The following is a 25,409-nucleotide window of genomic DNA, read 5'->3' on the forward strand; positions in this document are numbered from 1 at the left end:
ACATACACTTGATGAACTTAAACAAAATATTGAGAATTGTATATCAAATATCACTGCTGCTACACTGAAAAAGGTTATACAGTGTCAGAAAACATTTGATGCATGCATTGAAAATCATGGAGACATTTCCAACACTTATAAACTTGTACTTTTGTAAATGTTAATATTATTTGTAAATTAATAAAAAGGCTTTCTAAAAAAAAATTTGTTGTCATTTGGGCTGCCTGACTTTACAATCGCCAGTTATTTATATATACAAATACAATCATTTGACGAGTTAGCTCCATCTTTAGCATTTCTGAAAAAAGAGATGTCATTTCCTGGATGTGGCCATGTTAGTATTGTTCTTTTTACTTTGCTGTTTGTTTTGATGTTAGATATATGAAACTTGTTTTTAAATTAACGTCAGTTTTGAATTTGCCATCTACATATGTGATCTAAACAGTTGGCGCTTGCATAGCTCATTTATTTCTATCAATAGTCAGCTGTTAGCAACAGTAGTTTAGTTATTTATACTCATTTGTTTATAATGAGTTGTACAATTTGTGATCTGCCAGGTGTGAAGTAGAAGGAGTAATCCAATGTTTGATAATAAAAAACAGCTGAAATTCACAGTCAAATTTGTGAGTTATCAAGCTAAATATTGTGGATGATGCTGAAGTAAAGTAGTTTTGCTATTCATTTTGAGAAGGGCAAACAAACATTCATGATGAAGAATGTAGCAGCTGGACGACTGTGGTAACAAATCATTTGATGGTTAAAGTTGACAAAAAAATTGGAGAAAACTGGCATTTCACCATCTGAGGTGTAAATTTGGTGCTTCCTTATGTTTTTTGATCCAAAAAATAAAAGTGGACCCAGACCCCTATCATGTTTTTTTAAAAAATAGGGGAAAAGATGAAAAGGTTTTGTCAGAAAATACACTTTTTTAGGTTTAGAATAAAATAATTTTGTTAATTTACCAATAAATAAATAAAAATTTTTAGTTAACTTTTAGAGAATTTAGTTTTGAAAAAATTTATGTAAATAATGCCAATTAAAATTAAACACAAATTTTAGACAACTTTAATTAAAAACAAAACACACAAACTGGGTCGAAAAAGTAATATAATTTTAAATAGAACAGTTTACATACAAATGCTAAAAGTTATAAAAATAAACTTAAAAGACTTCTTTCTAAAACGTATTAAAATTTTTTTTTCATATGTTGGCAATAACAGCTGATATATTTAGTATCTAGAATTTGAATATTTATTTAAGCGATATATATGCTGTTATTATTTGGTCAGTCATTCACAATGGGTGTTATCAGAAATTTGTTTTCTTTTGGGGGTTTGACAGACCTCTGTTAATTTATGGTAAAGTAAATAAAATTGGATTTGCTGCTGTGCATGAATACTGGGGAATCCAGATTGAAGGTTACCAGATCATAAAACATTTGAGGCTTTGGAGAGGCGAGTTCGAGAAACAGGTATGCTTAAACCATGATTCAATGCTGGTCATGAACATTTTATGAGAAATGCTAGTGCTAAAAAAGCAGTATTGAATGGGGTACAATTATCTCTTACCTCAAGCACCAGAAGAGTGTCACATCACTTTTACGTTTTGCAATCAAGTGTGTGGCAAATGTTACGGGAGCAGTTATACATTTGTTCCATACAACATGTATATAAGAGTTATTAACATCACTTGATTTTGATAAACAGATGAAATTCTGTCGATGGTTAATTAGAAAATGTGGACTTCATTCCAAGATCCTTAGTAATATTCTGATGAATCCTGTTTTACAAGGCATTGTAAATTATCATTGAATTGCACACTTGGATAAAAGAAAATCTCCTTGTGACTGCTACAAGTCATTTCAAATGCACTTTCTTTATTCAGTGTGTCGTGTGACCTTGGTTTAATCTCAATGACCCTTTTTTCTTACTGCCAAAGCTCACTGGAGATTGGTACTTGCATTGCAAACAAATGTGGTGGAACTCTTGAAAGATGGTCCACTTGCAGATTTTCACTGATGGCACACCTGCTCACTACTGTTGTGGTGTGATACATCATTTAAATAAATAACACATTTAGTAAGTAATGGATTGGCCGAAACAGACCAGTAAAAAAGATGGCCACCTCGTTCTCCCTGGACTTTTTCCTTTGGGGTTGGATGAAGTTATCAGTCTGTTCCATTCATATTAGCACACAAAAAGAATGAGACATTGTATCGTAGAAGCTGGAGCTATTATTAGGAATAATAATAATGTTATTAGACATGCTAGCATGGATTCGCCGAGCTGATTTAATGCATTGAACAGGATGGCAGCCACATTTAGCAGCTGCTTTGAAGAAATGTTGGCAGCATTATCAAGCAATCGCTTTGATATTTAATAATTTTTAGAAAAAACCAAAAAGTATGTGATTTTTTTTTTAATTTATTTTTTATTCATTTTTTTCTGTTTTTGATTTGTTTTATTTTTGGCAATAGAATTGTCTCCTGAGAGATTGGAATTATTTGTTTACATCATTTACTCTCATCATTTATAATGTTTACTTCAGACTTTAAAATTGATCTGTATTTGGAAAGGTTTTGAGAAGATTTTTGTTTAAATTAGGATAAAGCTTCCTCAAAATGATATTGTTCAGGCATTCTGGATTCTCTTTACGCTTGAATATGTGTTGTACTGGTTTCTACATATATTTTACATGCTTATTTTCATTTCATTCCATTCCAGCTTTGATTTTAATTATCTCTTGTTTCTGTATAGCCAATAAAATTTACTCCATCTTTAATTACAAATTTCCTTTTGCTCATTGTACAAAGATTCATTAAAATACAAGAATAGTTTTAGTAATAAACTATTAAACAAAAAATAGCCTGTATTTTAATAGGGAATGAATTCTTCAAATTAATTAAACATACCAACAGCTAAAAACAGGGGAGAAATAAACTCATGATAAAACATCAGTTCAGTAAGAGTAAAAATGGCATAATGAATACATTAAATTACATTCTATATATTTAAATTAAAATGAGCCAACTAAACAAATTTATTGCAGTATTGCATTCTCTGAAACTTTATACCAAATACAAAATTAAAAAGACGTATGCATTTACCGCAACTGTAAAAGTATAGTCATGTATTTTCTTATTACACCAGTTTTATTCTTAACAGAAGTTGAAACAATTGCAATTATTTTATTTAATAAATCTACTCAAAAGTAATACGAAATAAGCCAATAGAATTTACCTACAAACCATTAGTTATCCTGATGTATAATTTGTCATGCTTTAGCTTGCTGTATGTGACGTATCCACTGTATATTGTTTGCGAACTTGAGAATTAATAATCTGTATTTCGTCTGCTGTGGCCTGTGTAGCATATATACGAAGCATGTTTTTTGAATAAGGAATTTTTAGATATAGAAACAAAAGCATGTGTCTTAGAAAAAAAACTGTACCACATTAAAGTTAACTTACATATGTATACTATTTTTGTCACAGTCACCATTCACTCAAACACTCATTTTACTACCATTTTTATGAAGTGTTGAAAAAATGATCTACACCTGATAATAATAATTAAAACCACTTGATTACAATATGTCTTTCAGTTCCTCATAATTTTCAGACCTCTATGATGCAATTTATTGTTTTAAATAAAATAGACAGTCATAATTGCTATTTACAACGTTGGGATTGTAAAGTGGATGTTGGAACCTTCCCTGGAAAATTACTATAATTCTTACAGTATTTTTGTAACAGTATACAGTCGAACATTGTCATGTAGAAACAAAATCCTACCTGACAACTTTCCACATCTTTATTTTCTAAATAGAATATTAAAGATTTTTATAAGTTTCACTATATGTATCTACATTTTCAGTAGTTCCACAATTTAAGGAACTCAATAACTCCCTTTATTGACCCAAAACACAAAGGCCATAATATCCCTTTATTGACTCAAAACACAAACGCCATAAGCTTCCTGTCTGAACATTCGTCCTTAAACTTCTTGAGCAAATGTGATAATCTCATTACTGTACTGAGTTTATTGCTTTGTTTCAACATTTAAGTACAATATCCCAAGTCCCATCTCCTGTCACAGTGTGGTTAAACAGTTCATTCTCTTTATTTTGGAAGCATTGCAAAATGTTTGAGCTGCAGCAAGATAACTTCCTTTGTGTCCATCTGTCAATATTTTCAGCACCTACCTGAAAACTTCCCGAAACCCAGTTTTTTCATTAAATTTTGTCAACTATTTTTTTTAAAAATGTGGAAATTTAATTGGTAGTTGTGAACTGTGTATTATCTGTTTTCACTAAGCTTTTCTTTTAATTTTTCATATAAATCATCTGTAATCACAGATAAGCAATTGCTGCATTCGTTGTTGTGAACATTCGTCTTGCCTTCTCAAAACAAATGATACCATTTACAAACTTTATCTTTATTCATAACAAGATCCTTAAATCTCTTTGTGGATTTTAACAGTAATTTTGTTTTTGTGCTACCAAAACTGAATAGTTATTCAAATCCACACACCTCACTAGACTACTTATTTTAGTTAGTTTATGTGTGGCAACTGACATGAATATGACTGGAATTTCTGTTTCCAACATATGATTACAGATATAAATGTGCTCTACAAGCACAATCTGCTTCCAAAGTATAAATTGGCAACAAAGTTGAATCAATCCTTAAACATCCCTTCTATAAAATTAAACTTTTTTTCCTTTTGTATAAATTTTATTAATATTCTGATGTACTATGTTTTTACAGGTTGGACAGCCAATGTATGTACTTTGGAATCAAGATGACCAACAAAGTTCTTTAGTTAGCGCTCTTCTTACTGATAGAACAACAGTTAGTCGTAGGTAAGCCTGTTATGCTATTTTTTAATCTGGATATTTTTTTAGTTTTATTTTAATCAGGTATGATATTAGCTGCTATTATGGTCATTATTGTTCTTAGATCAGTTTAACTCTTTTTGCAATTGACCTTTGGTGTTTGCTGAATTATAATAAGTAGAATGCACCAGCAAATATTTAGTTAAAAGTAATTTTATTTTTATACATTACATGATTGAGAACACATCAGCAGTGGTGTTTGTAATGGAGTGTACCTACTTCTTTATCATACATTAGTTCTGTTCCACGTCGAGCCGGTCAGTGCTGTGATCTAGTGGGTGCTAGCGCTCACTGGAGAGTTAAGCTCGTACTAGTATTTGGCGCTCAAATCTGATCCAGGGGGTTACGTCATACTCTTAGTCCGAATGGGCTCCATTCTTTGTTCAGATGAATGTTAGCCTTAATGTTTTATTTAATTTTTTATTTTTATATGTCAAGTTATACGTTATATTACAATTCATTTCATTAACTATCAAGACGACAGTTCATTAAACCATTACTCAACAAGCAACAAGGCGTTGTCTTCATTCATCACCTATGAAAATACAGTCCAACCTCGCTCTAAAATCTACCACCATTAAAATTTTAGTTTCTGAGGCCTATAATTTTTTTCTATGAGACTGAAACTACTCAGCACCATATATAATAGTACTGGATTATTATTGGACTAGAATTTTTTTTTTCTTGTGAATGCATTGCCCATTTAGCAAAGTACTTAGAGGCGTTTCTTAACCTTCTTTTGAGCCCATATTTCTTTCTGCTGTGAGTTTCTTCTCTCTTTCTTCTCTTTGTTTCAATCTTCTTATTTGGTGAATCATCTTGGTCAACTTTCCATTTCTGAATCTTGTGTGCAAAATTTATTCTGTTTTGAACATCTGCTCGAGTTATTTCTGCCAGCTTTAGTTATTCTTGATTTCACCAATCCATTTTATCATGTCTGTAATTGCTTTATTTCTGTTTTCATAGCATTCTGCTATTTGTTTTGTGGGTCAGTCTAATTTTGTTCTTTTGATGTGTCAAAAAATCTTTAAAATGTGTGAATATTTTGTATTGTTTGATTACCTGATTGCTTCTGAGTCTTTATTGTTCACCAGTATATTTTGGTTATAGAATTTTTCTCATTATTTTCTATGTCTGCTTTTGATTTCAAAATAATTGTTTCTGATCCATAGAGGCATCCTGGGTTAATGATTTTGTTGTAATGTCATAACTTTGTGTGTAAAGAAATTCATTTTTTATTATAAATGTAATGGCTGAGGCATTATTCTAATTCCATTTTTTGGCATCTTAATTTCATTGGTTTTTTCAATTCCATTTTTTTGAATCGTTTCACCTAGATATTTAAATCATGTGACTCATTATCAAACGAGTTACACAATCTCATTAAAATAAGGTAAATTTACCATATTTAGTTTTCATGCATATTGGCGCTTGTTTGTTACAGGTAAGGTATTCTGGTTATTTTTTCAAATGAAATCTTAGAGTTTCTTTATGTAGTTTGATCTGTTTTTATTCTGTTAAAATGCATTGACATAAGATTGCTAAGTTATCTACAAATGCTAGTCAATCTATTTTTAGTTTTCTTCTGCTTGATATGATTGGTTGGTGAATTTTGAGTATCAGTTTTTGTTTGTGCCACCCTTGTCTTACTCTGGCATTGATTGGGAAATAGTCTGAAAGTTCTCCAATGAACTTGATTGGATTTTTTGTTTGTTAATGTCTGTTTTATAATTGCAAGAGTTTTAACATCTTTGTTCTTTTAGTATTTTGGAACAGTGATTACCAATCAACTGAATCACAGGCTTTTTTGAAGTTAACAAACATGCAGACTAGTTTCTTACTACAAATTCTCTAATGCCTTATGAGTAGCTTTTAAATTCAAAATCTGTTCTGGACATGATAAGTCTAAAACCTGCTTGATATTCTGCAATTTTTGGCCCTACTTGTAACTGCTTGGTCAAAAAGAATTTTATATGTGACTGATAATAGCGATATTCCTCTATAATTGTTAATGTGTATTCTCTTTTTTTTTGTGTAATGAGCGGATTAATGTACGAGGGTTATTTTATTTTCAAGGTCCGATCGGTCACGAAATAAAAAACACACTGAAAATAAAATTTTTTTATTTGTAACTAGTACTTACATAGTTACGCTATTTCTCTACATAGTCGCCATTCCGATTTAGACATTTGTCGTAGCGTGGTACCAACTTTACAATACCCTCGTTTTAGAACGGAGCCGCCTGTGTTTCCAGCCATGTTTTTCTACGCTGGTCTGCAGCTTGATGTTTGCGCCAAAATATTGTCCTCCTAGCTGGCATTTCATGTGAGCAAAGAGGTGAAAATCAGATGGAGCCAATTCTGGGCTGTATGGTGGGTGATCAAACACTTCCCAATGAAAACACTGCAGGAGCTTCTTTGTTACAGCTGCAGTGTGCGGCCGAGCATTGTCATGGAGAAAGACAATGCCTGATGACAACATTCCTCTCCACTTATTCTGAATTGCCCTTTGTAGACGTTGAAGAGTCACACAGTATGAGGCTCTGCAGTGATGGTCGTGCCACGTTCCATGAATTCCACCAAGAGAACTCCATTCAGGTCCCAGAACACAGTAGCCAAACAGTTTCTGTTGGAGAAGGTTCGTTTGAACTTCTTTGGTTTACGAGAATGAGAATGCATCTACTGTATAGATTTTTCTTTTGTTTCGTCAGTTTCGAAATGGACCAATGTCTCATCCCTTGGGACAATTTTGTTCAAAAAATCTTCTTCATTGTGGTAGCGCTGGAGAAACGTTAGGGAGGCGTCCATTCTCATTGTTTTGTGAAGGTTGGACAGCATCTTGGGAACTACTTAGAGGTTATCTCGCACACAGTTTGCGGTACTGAAGTCTCTCACTCAATGGTATAGAGAGCTGACCTTGAAATTTCAGGAAACAAATCACTCAATACAGAAATTGTGAACCGACGATTTTCTTGAAATGCTTCATCCACTCGCTTAACGAAATCATCGGTTGATACTCACTTCCTTCCCTGACCACCTGCACATGAACATCTGCATGTCCTGCTTTAAAGTTCCTGCACCATTGTCGCACTTTGCTGTCACTCATTGATGTTTCACTGTACACATTACTTATTCGTTGATGAATTTCAGCTTCATTACACCCCTCAGCCTGAAGAAATCGAATTACCGCACCCACTTCACACTTGGCGGGAGATGCTATTGTTGTAGAAATGTTTACGTGCTAGCTGCATGTTCAGAACTAAACGAAGTGACGTGGAGCGATTGAAGGCCATACTAGAGATGCTGCGCAAAGGTTCATCCGTTTTTTGCACGGGTTTTTATTTTGCGGCCAATTGGACCTTGAAAAAAAAATAACCCTCGTACTTCTTCAGTCTTGTGGAATTTGTTCTGTTTTCCAAATGTCTTTCATAATTTTGGTGATTTCTTCTATGGTGTTTGGTCTGGCTGATTTTAGGAGTTCTGCTATAATTCCATCTTCATCAGAAGCTTTGTGTTTTTAGTCTTTTGATCTGTCTTTATGATTTTATTTTTGTCTGGTAGTAGTGCAGTTGAATTTGTTTCTCTAGGTCCTGTTGTAGAAATCTATATGTATGAAGTTTTTCAAAATATTTGGCAGTGAGGTCTCTACAGTTTTTTGATTGTTTAATACCAGCTAACCATTCCCTCCTTTAATGCAAAAACTGCAGTTGCAGGACACTGTGGTTTTGTAGAATTTTGTGTTGTTTTTTGAAAATCTTTTTCTATTTCTAGTAGTCGATCTTTCTCATATTACCTTTTGGTCTGCCTGATTAGTTTTATTACTTCCTTTCTTATTTTCTGGGATGTTGTATGATTATTTTCTATTTTGTTGCTGTTCGAATTGACATTCACTTGGTGTTGTGATTTATTCACACCTTTTTGCATTGTCATTCCACCAAGGATGTTTTCTTTTTTTTTAGAGGGATTAATTGCTGCACTATTTCTGTCAGCTTACTGTTAAGTTCTTGTCTATTTTCTGATTGTCTTTTTCTAGTTCTTCTATAAGTGATAGTCGAATTTTGCTGGTGTAAAATCGTTGTCATAGTTTGCTGGTGGAAGAAAATACATAAGATAACTTATCAATTATAGAACAGTAAGAAATAAACCCCCAAAAGTCAAAAAAATAAACTAACTATATACAAATTCAATTATTTAAAAAATAAAAAGGATCGAAGAAAAAAAACCGTAACATAAACTATTCAAATAATCTCTTCTAGACCAGGTATTGATGGTTTCATTACAATAAATTTCCTTGGTCTCAATTTTGACTATTAGAATTTTGATGGGTTTGTGGAATTTTAGATAACATTTCTTTTAGCAGTTCCCAAAATTTGTCTGCTTTTTCATGGTTTGTTTTATTTTCTTCATTGAGTGAGTGTATGTTTTGCTTGTACATTATCATAAGTCAGTTATTTGTAGGTTTTACATTTATTATCAAGTTAAGTGTATTTTTGTAATTGTGAAAGCAACTCCTAGGTATCATGTGTTTTTCAGGATACGTTTGTCCATTTTACTTTTGAAGAGCCTGTAGTAGTGAAAATCTAATGCATTCTCATCTGTGTCTTGTTTCTAGGAGAGTCAATGTCTGAATTTTTGTTCAGTTTTATTATTGTTTTCTCTAAATTATAAAATGGTAAGAAAAATGCTGAAATCATAAAAATTGCAATAACTCAACATGTACTTGATTTACTGGACAGGCAGTGACTTAAAACACAGAGAACCAGGTTACATTTAAAGCCTCACCCAAAGTTTTTCCTCAACTCTGAGTTAAGATATAAGTGAAAATTGGTTCTCCCTATGTTTTAACGTGGTAAGAAAAATCCTGAAAACAAGAAAATTGCAATAACTCTAGACCTAATTGATTTACTGGGATGGACAATGAAACACTCTGAGAATCAAGTCACACCTAATGAGCCCTCACCCAAAATTTTTCTCAACTCTGAGTCATGATATGAGCAAACATTGGTTCTTCCTATATTATAACATGGTAAGAAAAATGCTGGCCACAAAGTAACCAGGAGGAATGTTGCAGCCCCTTAGTACTGGCATATTATATTAATATAGTAATCCTTCAATTACACTTAACCTTCTCAAAAGGATTTGGACTGCTTAATTTTATTCTTTCTTTTTGTATCGACGGAAGGTCGACACAAAATAAAGAAGTGTCGACACATTTATGAAATTGTAAAAAAAAAGTAATGGAAAATGCCACTCTCTTATTCTTCTTAATAAGTTTGGCATGAGATCGGTTGTATTATTGAGAATGGTATGTTGTTTTTTTTTGGGGGGGGGAGATTTGGTGAATGGCATTGTCTGATCAGATCACTTACAACCATTATGGTTATGGATGTGATTATTATAATCAGAATTCTAAATTGGAATAATTTTCTAAAAAAAATTCAGTAGTATCACTAATCCTCTCATAATCAAATGGGCGTTAACTTTTTAACTGAGGTAGTTTCAAACCAGAACGTGCTTAAGAGATTCTTAATAAAAATACTCTTTATTTTATAATTATTAATGTACAAATTGCTATAGTGTAATGAGGTAGTTTAAGATTGATCAGTTGTGTAGAGTATATCTGATATAAAAGTGGAGTAGCAAAAAGTACCATAATTCCCATATTATTCCAAGTAGGGAAAAGATTATTCATTTTTAAATTTTTTGGAAACTAAGTGGCATTTTTTTTACTTAACTTGAATATTATCTAATATATTTTTTATCTCTGTTATTTAGTGTCATGGAGAAAGTTCTTGATAGTGTACGCTGCAATAATTTAGTTGACCCAATGAAACGACTGGCTACTGAACGGCAGAAACTTAAAGGAAATGGAGTGAATCGTGGCCATTCATTGTATCGTGATATATTATTCCTCGCTTTTACTGTTGTCGGACGTGATAACATCGATCAAAGTAAGTAAATTTGTTAATTGGTAAACTTTCTAGATTTTATTAATTAAAGTTTAGATATTTTAGTTCATAGTATGCTACATATTTTTACCTTGCATGTAAACTCACAATTTTTACTTACATAACATCTAAATATTCTAGGAGTAAATTAAACAATCAGAGTAAGGTATGTCCATTTCTTTTTACAAATAAAAGGTGTTGACTACATTCAGAAAAATCAGAAAATTTATCCCCATCATATGACAATATAGCTGAAAAAAATGCAATGTAAACTTTGTATAGTGGAACCTCAATCTAATGTTGAATAGAATAAATTTACTGATTTTATCACCGAGAACAAATACCCTAGTGAGTTAAATGAGTATTTCCCCTCAATTAATAGGAATTGAAAAAAAATAAGAAAGTGTACGAACTCTTTTAAATTTACACTAAATATATTTTCATGTCATTATGAGCTGCTTCTTTGTAAAGAAACACTTCATTGCAGAATATTTATTGGAGAAGTCCTTGAGTATATAAAATCTTATATGAATGTTAAAAAAGAGTAAGGGAGTAGAGTAAGTTACTGTTATAAAAAATAATCTTCCCTTTTTGAGATGAAGAAGAAATAACTAATATTGTTTAGAGAAGCGCTAAGAAATAGACAAAAGGAGGATGGAAAAAATAAATTAAAAAATATTTAGAGACCTAGAAGAGGAAAAAATTAAATATGAACTAGAAACAAAGGATGTTATAGTTAAAAAAAAGGAAAAGAAAATTATTGAAAAGTCGAAGATGAAATACTAAAGCATTCTCAACAACCTTCAGGACAGCTAAAGCGTCTAACTAGTGGGTAAAATGTCCATCAGCCTGTTACTCTTAAAATCTCATATAGTCAGTCAACAGTTTTGTTCTGCGTTATAGTAGGTCCTCAGTTAACAATCCTCCATGCTTCAGAATCTGTACCAAATCTCATAGTGTTACCATATCTTCCTCTGATTTTATTTGAATCTATCATCTGATACTCTCTTCTCTCCAATTCCCTTAATTCCAATCTTCAGCCAATATTGTCTCTCATTGCTGTCTCTCATTAGCCAATTTAATTGTCTATTTTTTTTCATTGGTTTTTGCATCTTCTTCTTATTGTATTTTTTAAGTATTTGCCTCTCTTCCTCAATCCTTTGCAGCACTTTTTCATTTCTTACATTATCCTCTCATCTCACTCCATACAGTTTTGCCCACATTCAGATCAGGTGCCTCTAATTTTCTTTCATCCTCCTTTTTTAGTTCCATTATTTCAGCATTATACAATGCTACATTCTATACATACTACTTGGCTCTTCCTTAATTTTTTGTTTAATTGTCTACATCTTAATCTTCTCCTTCTGTTAAAACCTTCTTTCTCTATTGCTACTTTAATTCTTATTTGTATTACTTTTATTGTGTCTCCTAGGTACTTAAATCATTCTACTTGGTCTTACTGTTATTTATTTTCACCCTTTTTGTCAAGATCTTCAAGTATCTCAGCCTCTTTCTTCTTACTAGCAGAACCATATTGTCAGCACATCATAAGATATTCTACTCTCCTTCCACCTATTCTTACTTACAAGTTTTTTATCAGTCTTCTCTCCAATTTATTCCACATTTTCTTAATACATGCATCAGCCCATTCCATCTAACTCTTTTCCTGGACAATAAACACTACATAACCTCTTTTACATTAACACACAGTTACATAGATTTTTGTTTTTATAACTTTTAATTGGCATTGTTAACATGTGTTATCTAAGAGATCTGATTAACATTTCTTTTGTCATTGACATTTATCCTTATTTTTTTACATTTTTCAGTTTACAAAATTCTATTCCCTGAAATATTGCAGTTATAGAAACATCAGGTGGTGTTTACCATCCTAACCTGAGACAAACAACATGATTTTACTAAAAAATTTATTCTAATTAAAAATTAAACTAGCAAATTTAGCAGCAGTTTATTCTTATAATTTACTTTGTGATTTTTCTGTTTTTACCCTCAAGATAACTTGAACCGTGTTTTATTTTTCCAGGTGCCTTTGATAGAGAATATGTCAGTGCATTTGAGAAGCTGTCAGATAAAGAGTCTAAAATGTATCAGCGTAGTGATCAGCCTCTTTCAATTGCATCGCTGTATTGTAGAGCATATTTTCGTGAACTTGAGCTCTGACACTGGGCTTCTTTATCAATTTCGTTATATTCTAAGGTGAGTTATGAAAATTTATCTTATAAAAGATAATATGTTTATAGATCAAACGGAATTTTATTATTGTAATTAATAAACTTTTATTATAATAAAAATGTTTTACTTTATTTACCATCTGTAGCCCACATCATTACAGTAAATAATGTTGTAATACTATTCCATCAAATAGATATTGGAATAATTATAGGTAATTTGATAAAAGATACAATCTAATTATAGTTTTCACACACACTTTAAAATGCATTTCTTATTAGAGAAAAGAATGAGTTTATTTAGGTTTTATTTTAATATTCAGCAAATCCAGATGCTCTTGAAGTTTGTAAAGTATCATAGTTTTAATTCTGTTTGATTCATATTTCAGGAATGAAATGAAATTATAAAAAACTTTAAAATTTAATTCAGCTGGAGTTCATAAAATTATTTTATCTTTGAATATTTTCTTTTTGGTTATATTTTCAAAATTTCAAAATAATGAATGATGTGAAAATTTGTAAATAGGTAGGGAACAATTAATTTGTTTGGGGGGGATAAAGCTTAAGAAACATCAATAAAATAAATGTAACTAATATATGAGGTCTGTTCAGAAAATAACCAAGCTTTATTTTTTTTTAATCGTTATTACTAATTTTACAGATTATTGGTCCTTGTCCTCTTCAAAGTACCCCGTCCCCTATTCACACACTTTTCCCAGTGTTGTTTCCATTTCGCGAAGCTGTCCTGGATAGCTTCATTTGAAATGGCCTTTAAGATCTGTGACAAATTTGCTTTAATGTCATCAATAGTCTCAAAATAGTATTTTTCATCATTTTTGGCATTTTTTAATTTCGGAAATAAAAAAATAACAAGAAACCAGATCTGGCTAGTAGAAAGGTTGAGGGAGGACAGTCAACTGATTATTGGCACAAACTGACAAATTGACAAAGGAGAGTGTGTACATTGTCATGGTGAAGGAACCATGAGTTGTCTTGCCACAACTGTAGTCTCTTTTTGCAGATTTTTTCATGTAGCTGTTGTAAAATGCCTGGATAGTACGCACAGTTCACTGTTGCCTCATTTCACCATGAGGCAAGAATTCAAAATGCACAGTTCCATTAAAATCGAAAAAACAGAGAGTTGGATCACTTTCACATTTTGTCACTTGTAATTAGATTGTATCTTTTACCAATGTCAGATACTTTGGCATTTGATCGAGACTGATGTGCTTTCTTGGGATGAGGAGATCCTGTGCCAATCCATTGTGATGATTGAAGTTTTGTCTCAATGTCGTAGCTGTAAACCCAGCTTTTGTCTCCTGTTATGATCCTTTGCATGAATGTTTCATCGTCATTGGTTTGTTCAAGAAGTTGCTGACAAATGTTCACTTGATGTTCTTCCTGCTGTTCATTTATCAAATGAGGAACAGTCTTTGCTACAACTCAATGCATGTTCAATTTTTCAATCAAATTGTCATAGAATGATCCAATTGGGATGCTAACCTCAAGTTCTCTGACAGTCAGTCGACGATTTGCATGCACCAGATTGTTGATTTTCTAAATGTGGGTGTCATCAGTTAAAGTCAAAGGCCTTTTTGGTTGGAGGTCATCTTCAATTGACTGACGATCACTTTTAAATTGTGAAAACCATTCGTAACATTGTGTACAACCTACCCCATCATCTCTGTAAGCTTGTTTCAAAAGTTTAAAAGTTTTCCCCAGATTCACGCAAATTTTTACATTGTGTTATTGCTCCCAAAAATTGCTACTGACATTTATTTAAACACATTGCACTCAAATAACAATAACACAAAAACTAAAGAAATATCAACAATCCAAGAACTTGTGGTTGCAGATGAGGTTATGCGAAACCCAATGTTGCCAACCGCATGTCACTAAATAATTGATATGATATTAATAATACGGTGGTGCGTAATTAAAAACGTTCGGTTATATTCTGAACAGACCTGATAATGTATTTTATGTTATCAAGCTTGATCTCTGTGTTATGAAGAAGATTTGTTCAAGTTTAATTGATTTTGTTAAGCATTTGTTTAAAAATTAAATTATAGTGAGGCAGGTGTTTTCAGTTCTCTTTACCCTGAAGTAAGGACAGGAAAAACAGACTTTGAATTGATTTACTTTACTGGAAAATCTAATTTCTTGAATAGTATCAGTGACAAGATTAAAATCTTCTTTGATCATTCACATCCTAGTGTATGAATTTTAGTGTCTGGAGAACAGTTATCTGTATTCACTACAAATTTTTTGCTTTAACCCTTAATTTCATAACTATGCAGACTTTAAAAACTCTTGATAGTCTTTTATCCAGTTAACCACACATTTAACCATTCATGCACCATTATTACTACTTCTTAGTTCATCACTAGTTTGTCAGAATCATTTTTCAGTTCAGTCTTTCAAAATTGAAATAACCGATGTAAAGGGAAGAAATGTGGTCTAAATCATCTTCCAGAAGGTAGTCCAAGTTCTGTCAACAATAAATTCACGAGGGTCTGCAGTTTCATAATTTGAAAAATTATGGTTACAACTGAAAGTTTTATTAGTTAATTATTATTAAGTATAGTATTACAAGGGAGTCTAATTATCACATTTCCGCACAGTAGTAGTTTTTCAAACATCAATTCATAAGAATTATTAATTTTGTTATTTTTTCGTTATGCTGCAGTAGATTTATAGTTTAATTACAAATACATGCTGAAGTAAAACACAAGCAGTATCTAGGGGTTAGAATCTGCACTATAAACTATGGCTGTTTTAAATTCCTAAGATGTTTGGAAATATAAAAATTAGTTCATCAGAATATCCTTTATTTTATGTTTGTGAGATTATACAAAGAACAGTTGATTAAAAATCTAACAAGTCTGTAAATAATTCCATTTTCCCCAAGGTGTTGTGATCCATACTGTGTACAGATTATAGTGCATTAATCCTCTCAAATGTTTATGCATCAATTCTCTAACCTGAAAGTATTAAGTACTTTTAAAAAGTTGAGATGATTCAAAATGACTAACACACAATTAATTGAGATAAACCCTTATCTCTAAATGTTTATTTCACTATTTAAAAAGTTTTTTTTTATTATTTATAAACTGTTAAACCTTGTGCTTAAGTTCTGTTTAGAAGAAATTTATTGAAGGAATTAAATCTAACATAAAGAAGGTTAAATGACTTATTGGTATTTTATGTTAGTTTTTTTTTATTTTAAGTTTTACATTTTGTTTTTATTAAACTTTCATATGTATGGCTTGATTTCAAAATATATCTAAAACAGCTTTAAGATTTTGTTAATAGTTCAATATATATTATGTGGTTATTTTAAGTATGTTCATTAAAAAAATTAAATTTTAATTTTGGATCTTTTGCCATTAATATTTGTACTACCAGTAACCCTATTTTCGCTTTTTTTAATTATAGTTTGATTTCTGCAATATTCAAATATTCCTTTATTGGCAGTATCATTCATGTTTATTATCTTTGTTACTATTATCTGGACAGTTTTCAAGAATCTTATGAAATAGTTTTCTGTATAAAAGAATAAGTTGTTATTAACTTTATTCCTTGACATACCTGACAAAATAAAGGTATTCTGCAGAGAACATAGTAAGAACAATCTTCAATACAGTAATTTTCTTTACTTTAGTTGGATGCAGAAGTACACATAGCCAATATGATGAGTTTCTTGTATCCAGAAATAGTTACAGATCAAAAACTTTATATTTAGGAAATCTGTGCTAGTTCTTGTTCCAAGATTCCAGCATAATTAATTGTTTGACTGGGAAAAACAAGGTAGATCAATCTTGTTTCTCTCTGTAGAAATATAAAGTTGGCCATGCAAATCCTCAGCAGTAGGTGTGTGCCAGTACATGCTGCAAAAACAAAGAATGTTTTCTACATGCTGTACTGAGCAGAAATGTTGATATAGTAAGGGCTTGCATTTAGGACAAACTCAATTATTAGGTCCAGTTAGGCATTCATTTAATGGTGAACCATTGTAAAAATGTTGTTCAGTTACTAGTACTCATAACACTCAATAATGTTTTACATTTTGTGTTTGTTAAACTTTCGTACATATGACTTTATTTCAAAGTATATCTAAAAACAGCTTCAAAATTTTGTTACAGTTCACTATTTATTAACTGCACTTATATATATATTAATTTATTTAAATAAATTTTTTTGTAGTCCATATTTCCTCTGTACATAAATTCTAGCTAATTATATAATATAAACTTATTCAGCCACTACAGAATTAAAGAATACTCTTACCTTACTTTTTTACTTTACCTTACTTGTTGGTTATACATTGATAAGAATTTTTAATTAATCAGTACAGTACTGTATCGACATGTTGACAGTATGTTAAAGATTTTAAATAATATAATGTTTAAAATTTTTTTTAATTTTATTGACTGAACAAATATTTATTCTAAAAATGTTAACGTATCATATATTTTAATATGTAAATGTAAAAAAGAAAAAATTATAAAAATTACTGAAGATGGCCTTAGGGCTGAAAGCGCTTTGAAAATAAAAAAAGGTAAGAATGTTTTTTAATTCTGTACTTTGTGGAGTGGCTGAATAAGTATATATATATATATATATTATTATTAGTATTATTATCATTATCATTATTATTATTAAACAAATATATTTAATTTTGGATCTTTCCGGTTGTCATGGATGGCAATTTGTAGAGACCGGATTATATGCAACATAAAATGCTTGAAATATGCATGCAAATCTGTATGCAGATTGCTTAAAATATGTATGAAAAGTGCCAAAATATGCAACTTTAAATAAAAAAATAGTAATTTTTAGTTTATTTTTTATTTCAAAATCAGCATGCAATTAGTAAGTAGCTGAATAACAGATCAATAATTTTGATAATTAACAATTATGTAACATTTTGTTACTTTTGTAAACGTAAACAATCAGGTACAGTTCCAAATCTTCACTAGTAAGATTGTGTCTTCAATCACTCAAAATATTTTTATAAGTGGAAAAGGATCGTTCCACATCCATTAAGGTAACTAGGCAGTATTTGAATTTGGGTGCTATGTTAGCACTTACTGTTTCTGGCAAAATTTCACCCATCCCATTAATAAACAATCACATTAATAAACGATCAATTTTACGTAAAGTTCAAAGCCTGGGTTATTGTTCAAAATGTTTTCAAATTTTTCTTTAAGTTTACATGGGAATACCTCTGGCAGTGCAGAGTTCATTTGACGGATTTTATTCATTAACTGAAAAGATTCAATCAACACCAAACCTTGAGTTTCAAGTTTTTTAATACTGGTAGGTATGTGGGAAAAATGATTGCTGATCACACCTATGTTGTTTTTTTTTTAATACTAGAATTGTTAAATGCTTCCTTGGAATGACAAGCTGCTGTAGCCTCTGCACTATCAAAGTCGTTTACTACACCTTTGATGGCCTCAAAATGTTCATTGTAAAACAGTACAGTTTCCATGTTTCCCATCGAGTTACCACTGGGTCCGGAGGTAAAGGCACTTTGGCAGTTTTTCTTTATAGGCCTTATTGTGAGCAACTGCTTTAAGAAACACTTTCTTTGTTGATGAAATCAGTTTTTTACATTCCCAAACGTGAATTGTACTTCTTGACTGAATCAAAGTACTCCGTGAGCAAGGCACATCAGATAATCAAATTTGGATAAAGTACTTCGAGGGCTTTGGCTGCCTAGATCATATAGAAAGCAGCATCCGAGAGAAATATAAACACTCTTTTATCAGCAGAAGATTCAGGAAATATTTTTTTAATACACTCATTCTCAAATCTGGCGATCGTAGAATTATATGTCTTTTCAAGGTCTTTGTAGGCCACCAGATAGGAAGAAGAAGGCTCTAGTTTTAATGCACCTACAATTAAATTCGTAATGTAACAGCCACAGCTGTTGGTAGTTTCGTCAGCTGAATTCCAAATAATGCTATTCTTGAGTTCATTGCGTATTTCTTCCAGAACATGTTGGTAAATTGGTATGTAATCTTTACACAATGGTTGATTCTTCTGGTATATTTTGATTCAACCAATATTTTTGCAGAAAATCTTTGAAGGTAGGATTTGTAAGTTTGTGAAGAGGATATTACTAGTTAGCAATGCTTCACATAAATTCATGCTAAAGTAGTTTTTTTGTTTACCTTCGGAAGTGAAATCACTGCTACTTGCCGCTTTTATAAGTTTTTCTCATGGGCCTTTCTTTTGCAATCCTGCGATATGAAGACTTGTCTTGACATGCTGGTCAATTTGAAACTTTTTTGTGCACAAAATATTTTTCTTGCAAACTCGACAATATAAAACATTTCCGTTGTATATAAATGTTCCAGGATAATCAGCTACCTACGAAGAAGTTTTTTTTTTTTTCAGGAGGCATGGTACACACTAAACTTTGCTCAAATAAATAAAAGACTAAACTAATGCAATGAGCACGTCCACAGTAACTTTGTAATTTAATTGCCTAGTGGGAGGAGTGCTGCAGTAGGCGTGCATGACGCAGAACCGTATCATCAGTCTTTGTCTTGCATGAGTGTATTATTTGGCCTTATAATAATATTATCCTACTAAAACCATAGACGCACGGCTGCTAAATGCACTCTTTGAGCCATGCAGCTAATAGATTTGGCCGGCTACAAGTAAGATTTCATTTATTAACTAGGTACCCTACCGAAAAATATTGTAAATGTAGCAAAAATATGCATGTTCGCTAAATTTTAAGGAAAATATTCAATAACCGTTGAGAATGGATTTAATATGCAAACGCATATAATCCGGTCTCTAGAAATTAGATTCCTACCCAGAACTTTTGTGGAAGCATTGAAGAATAGTTTTTTAAATTAGGTTTGGGCTGATATTAAGGTATATTTGCTGACTGAATAACCCTAAAAAAGAAGTCTTAATAATTTTGTTAGGTTTAGTTTAGATATGTTGATTTGTATTTAACTTTTGATGAATTCATGATTTATATTATCAGAAGATTCTTGCCATACTGTAAATCATTATAAATTATTTAATTATATTTTTCCAGATTATAGATTTTTACTACAAAAAAGACCTTTAGTTTTAGTAGATTGTTTTTATGGTATAAATGATTTGAATAAGTGTGATAAAACACAATGATGTTTTACTATAATGTTATAAGGTAAGTAATAAAAATTAATATCGATTTATAGTGCTGTATCGTAATGCCAGATTTCAGTACTATATGGTGTGATATACAGGTGATATTTAAGTATGGAAACAGCTTTCTACTACATATCTGATATATTTGCAGGCAGAAAGAAATGGGATTCTACATAGTTTAAAAAAGCTTCATTATGTGGGTTATTAAATTTTGTCCACCATCTTGCAATCTACCATTTGAATCAAACTTAATTTTTTTAAATATATCAAATTTAAAACCATTCAAAGTTGCAATGATGGAAAAATTGTGTTAACAATAAATTGAGATAAAATGCGCTGCGTGAACAATTTTATTGCATTTTACATTCATAATGCATACAATAACAAACTTTAAACAGTGCTATATATGAGGTCTGGTCAAAAAATAACTGAACTAATTGCATGCCATATCAGTATCATATCAATTATTTAGTGACATGTGGTTGGCAGCATTGTGTTCCACATAACCTCCTCTGTAACCACATGTTCTTGGATTATTGATATCTTGTTTAGTTTTCATGTTATTGTTATTTGAGTGTAACATTTTTAAGTGTTATTAGCAATTTTTGTAATGTGTGTTTTTCAGGAGCTGCGATACAATGTAAAATTTTGCATGAAACTGAGGAAAACTTTCATAGAAACATTTCAACTTTTGAAATAAGTTTATGGAGATGATGGTCTGGGTCATACGCTGTCCTGCAACTGGTTTTCATTTTGACTGAAAAATTAAACATGCATCGAGTTGCAGCAAAGTTTGTTCCTCGTTTGATGACCAGACAGCAGAAAGAACATCAAGTGGACTATTGCCAGTAACTCCTTGAACAAGCCGATGGCAATGAAACATTCATGCAAAGGATCATAACGGAAGGCGAAAGCTGGGCTTACAACATTGAGACAAAAGTTCAATCATCAAAAAATCACACATTACAAAAATGTCTACTAACATTGTATTCAAACAACAATAACAAAAACTAAATGAGATATCAACAATCCAAGAACATGTGGTTTCAGGGAATGTTATGCAGAACACAATGCTGCATGTCACTAAATATCTCTGTTGGCGCATAATTAAAAAAGTTTGATTATTTTTTGAACAGATCTCATACATATATATATATATATATATATATATATATATATATATATATATATATATATATATTGATAATAACAGTGCTATAATACTGATAATAATAAACTATAACTAATAATTAACAACACAACATATTAAACAGTTATATCTACTTATATCATTTACATTTTTTTAAATTTTAAATAAATGTTTTTGATCATAAATAACTAATAAAATAAATTTTGAAAGCATACCATTCTACAAAAAAAAAATGATCAAAATGCTTCCCCTTTACAGCTTGGCAGTGTGCTAACCTCAAGTAATGTCTGTTTATGTGTTTATAACTTATTCTATCATTTCTGGTGATACACAAACAGATTTGTCAATTATTATTTTTTTTCAATTTGTGAATGTCTGCAAGTATTGTTTTGTAAACATGTTTCAAGAACCCCCTAAAGAAGTAATAGAGAGGAAATAGGTCTAGGGATCTGGCAGGCCATTCTGTGGCTCCTCTTAATTTTTATTTAGAAGATTGTGTTAGCTGATATAGCCATTTAATTTGTTGTTGTTGTGCTAATTATTAGGTGTTTATTATTATCAACATTTTATAGCACTGTTTAAAGTTCATTGTTGTATGCATTATGAATGTAAATGCAATAAAATTGTTCATACAGCGCGTTTTACCTCGTTTTATTGTTAACATGATTTTCCATCATTGTAGTTTTGAATACTTATAACTCAATAACAAAGACATTAACAGAAAAACAAGCTTCACTATTGTTTTTCTTGTAAAATTTTAAATCAAAATCATGTGTCCTTCCTGTTTAAAAAAATTAAGTTTGATACAATATAACAAACAAAAATTAAAAACCTGCCATAATGCAGAATTTTTTTTAACTGTGAAAACCAGATTTCTTTCTGTCTCCAAACATCTCTCAAATGTGCAATATAAAGCTGTTTCCAAACTTAAATATCACCCAGTATTGTAGTTTATTAAAATTAGCAAGACAAGAAAATTATGAGCGAGGTATTTGCTCTTAATTGTTAAATGTAAAAGTATAATTTTTGCTAAAAACGAATATTTTGCAAAGTACCTGTAATGATCAGTAAGACAATATGAAAGTTTGTTATAGTGAATGTAGTTGATAATGACAGATCTGTTATAGTAATGGGTGTTGGAAAAAAATGTTCATAATTAGTTTTATTAAAACCAACATACATGGTTTTCCATGCACAGTCATCTTCTAAGCTTCCACCTATTTTATTTTAAATGGATTACACGTACATTAACTTGCAGTTGATTGTAAGTTAACAATTGCTTCAACACCTGGTAACTGTTGCTTAACTTACAGTTAATGTATGTAAAATTGTTAAGTATCTGGTACCTTCTTAGAGATAAGTGAATTTTTAAGTTCTAAGTAATATATCTTAAAACTTTAATTATAATCCCTGACTGTAATTTTATACATCCCATCTCTGCTAGTTCTTTATGCCAGCAAAGAAGTCGTGGAAATGAAGCCAAAGTATATTAATGTTTACTTCATTGTTGTAAAACTTAATAATCCATATGACTCCTCAGGCCCAAACAATGTATAGGATGTTTTGGCTACAAGGTAGATGTTATAAGAGACCTCCTAGCCTGATCAGTGATTCCAAAGTATTGATTGTGTGTTGTGTAAGTGATAATTAACCTGATGAAAAAACATTTCTTTCTATATCACACATTTTCCTGCAGTACAGGCATCTCTATTCTGGCTCTTAATAGTATGCTTAAAAAAAATCATGGAAAATTGGGCTGTCAGCATCCCAAAATATCATTTGCATCACTCTCATTTTATCAGCTGATGGTTGGGTTTAATTTTTTTCTTTCTTGGAAAATCAGGATACTTTGCTGTTAAGAAATTTGAGTTGGCAATACATGGTAAGTCTGGTTTTTTGTGATTGTGGTAAGTTGTTTTGGTAACCCACCTTGCTTGTGTTTTGTGGTAGTTTAGTTTGATACAAATAATTTAGTGAATTGTACTAGTAATTTACATTACAGATTTCACCATTTTCTTTTACTGAAGTAAATTATTCATCAATGAAAATTTCAGAGCTGGAGTTTGAAATTATAATCAGTCTTCCTTCACACTGGTTATCAATAATATTGATCAGCCACTTTTGAGTTGTTCAATCCATGTGTAAAAATGTACTTGATTCATATAACATTTAGCATTTTGCTACAACATCTAGGAATAAATTAATTATTTTGCATCCACTGAACAGACTTATTAAAACTGAAAATTGTTTTTCAAAATGCACCCTTTTCAAGAAGACTGCCATTGTTAGGCTATTGGTTGTAGTTATAAACATTTAAATAATTATCAGTTGGTTGTGTTAAATTGATGGAGCTGCTGAATTGTGACAAATACAATAAATGGTTTTTATTATGAAGTTTGTAGACATAAAGAAGTTTCCATATTGTAGAATGAAATAAAATGTTAGAATTATTATTGAAAATCAGTTGGAATATATGGAAAAAAGAGTTGCTTACAATCTATGTAAGAATCAGATAATAGTAGAAGACAAGAAAGGCCAGTTCAGATTCATAAAGCTGTAGCTTGTCCCTGTTATTAAATTTGTGTTACAATGAAATACTGGGGGATTGGAGAAGAAATTTGAAAATGAAATAAAGAAACAGCATAAACTTGTCAGTGATATTGTCCTATGGAAAATAAGTTGGAAGAAATATTATTAAGAAAAAAATTCAGTGTACGGAATTTGGTAGAAAGGAGTATAGTTAGTAATTAGTATTGATAAATATAACAATAAATCACAACTTGCAGAATTTTTTTAATTTTGTTATAAAATTATAAATGACAGATAAATTATAAGGAAAACATTAAAAACAAATTGGCTGGCTTATTTTCTTCTTTTTCAGAAAATATATCTGTGCTAGTAACAAATTTATCTCTAGAATTACATTAGATTTGGTTAGATTATGAATTATTTGTGAAGATGTTAGCTGTGTATGGTAATGGACATTAGGAATCATATTTTAAGGCAGCCACACTTGGTTAATTTGGTAATATATGAGAGATGCATAAAGAGTCTCTGGCATAGATTAAATTATATAAAGAAAAATAATTGACAATGAGAAATCTAAATTTGTTGAAATTTAAAAATTACCACATAAAAAAGTAATAGAGAGTAGCATCAAATCATTAAGAACTCCCTAAAAAAATTTGTTTGTAAAACACTGATTATATATATTTCTCTTTTAATTGTATGCATTTCAAAGTATATGGTAAGTATTAAAAATATATGTTTCTGGTAGTAATGTAAATTTTGAATAAGTTGACATATTATAATGATAAATTTTATTCATATTGTTCTGTGATTAAAACAACATTTAACTACAATTTAATTTTTATAAAACATCTTTTAAAAATTTTTATTTGAAAACAACTTTTTCATTCTTGTTTAAAATAATAAATGTGTGTAGTATAATCAAAAATAACTTTAAAGCAATGGTTTATTGATGGTGTTTTCAACAGTTGTATGAATGTGTGTGAACTCTAATTGTCTCTGATTCATATTAAGCATTGTTAGAAGATTACAAAAATATACAAATTCACCTCAAAACAGCCACCAAAATTAAAATTTTAATAAATACAATAATAGTGTAAGCTATCAAGTTTTTTCAAACACGCTAATGTAAGGTTTACTAAAAATATATAAATATCAATTTTGTAAGACCCTCCTCCAAGATAGCAGAAAAACTAATTTTCTAATAATTGAAACAAAAGTGTGCCATGAAACTGCCTAACACAAAATGAAAAATATTAACCTAATGTAATTAGAAGTTAGAGGTAATAACTTTGTTAGAAAAAATGAATAATCTTGAGAGAACAATAATAATAAGAATGTTTGTTCAGAAAAGTCTTACTAGACTTTTCATTGATAACTGGTTTATTCTTGTAAAGCATAAACATCTAGACTGATTTTCATGATGCACTTTTGAAACAAATTTATCTAATTCCAACAAAATATTTCATTACAGATAGTTGACTTAATCACAAATATTGTTTAGGAAGACATTTTTAATATGTGCATTATATGCCTT

General features: G+C 30.7%; 1 protein-coding gene across 9 annotated transcripts in view; it reads left to right on the forward strand.

Moving 5' to 3' along the window:
• The window catches only part of Crag (DENN domain-containing protein Crag), a 213,106-nt gene that overhangs the window by 182,879 nt on the left and 4,818 nt on the right, over nucleotides 1-25,409 (forward strand). For 4 of the 9 annotated variants that reach the window (XR_012756749.1, XM_075368648.1, XM_075368690.1 and 1 more), the window contains 3 exons: nucleotides 4,769-4,863; nucleotides 10,671-10,846; nucleotides 12,888-13,060. Coding sequence is in view for 5 of the 9 variants with exons in the window: in XM_075368648.1 (XP_075224763.1) it covers nucleotides 4,769-4,863; nucleotides 10,671-10,846; nucleotides 12,888-13,024 (408 nt within the window). In the remaining 4 variants the exon portion in view is untranslated. Of the gene's footprint in view, nucleotides 1-4,768; nucleotides 4,864-10,670; nucleotides 10,847-12,887; nucleotides 13,061-19,440; nucleotides 19,461-20,098; nucleotides 20,213-20,818; nucleotides 21,337-23,039; nucleotides 23,226-25,409 lie in introns of those variants that run through there. The other 5 variants (XR_012756750.1, XR_012756754.1, XR_012756753.1 and 2 more) reach the window with 4 other exon arrangements.

This window comes from Lycorma delicatula, chromosome 1, assembly GCF_047948215.1.
Source record: "Lycorma delicatula isolate Av1 chromosome 1, ASM4794821v1, whole genome shotgun sequence".
In the NCBI taxonomy this organism is placed as follows: Eukaryota; Metazoa; Arthropoda; class Insecta; order Hemiptera; family Fulgoridae; genus Lycorma; species Lycorma delicatula.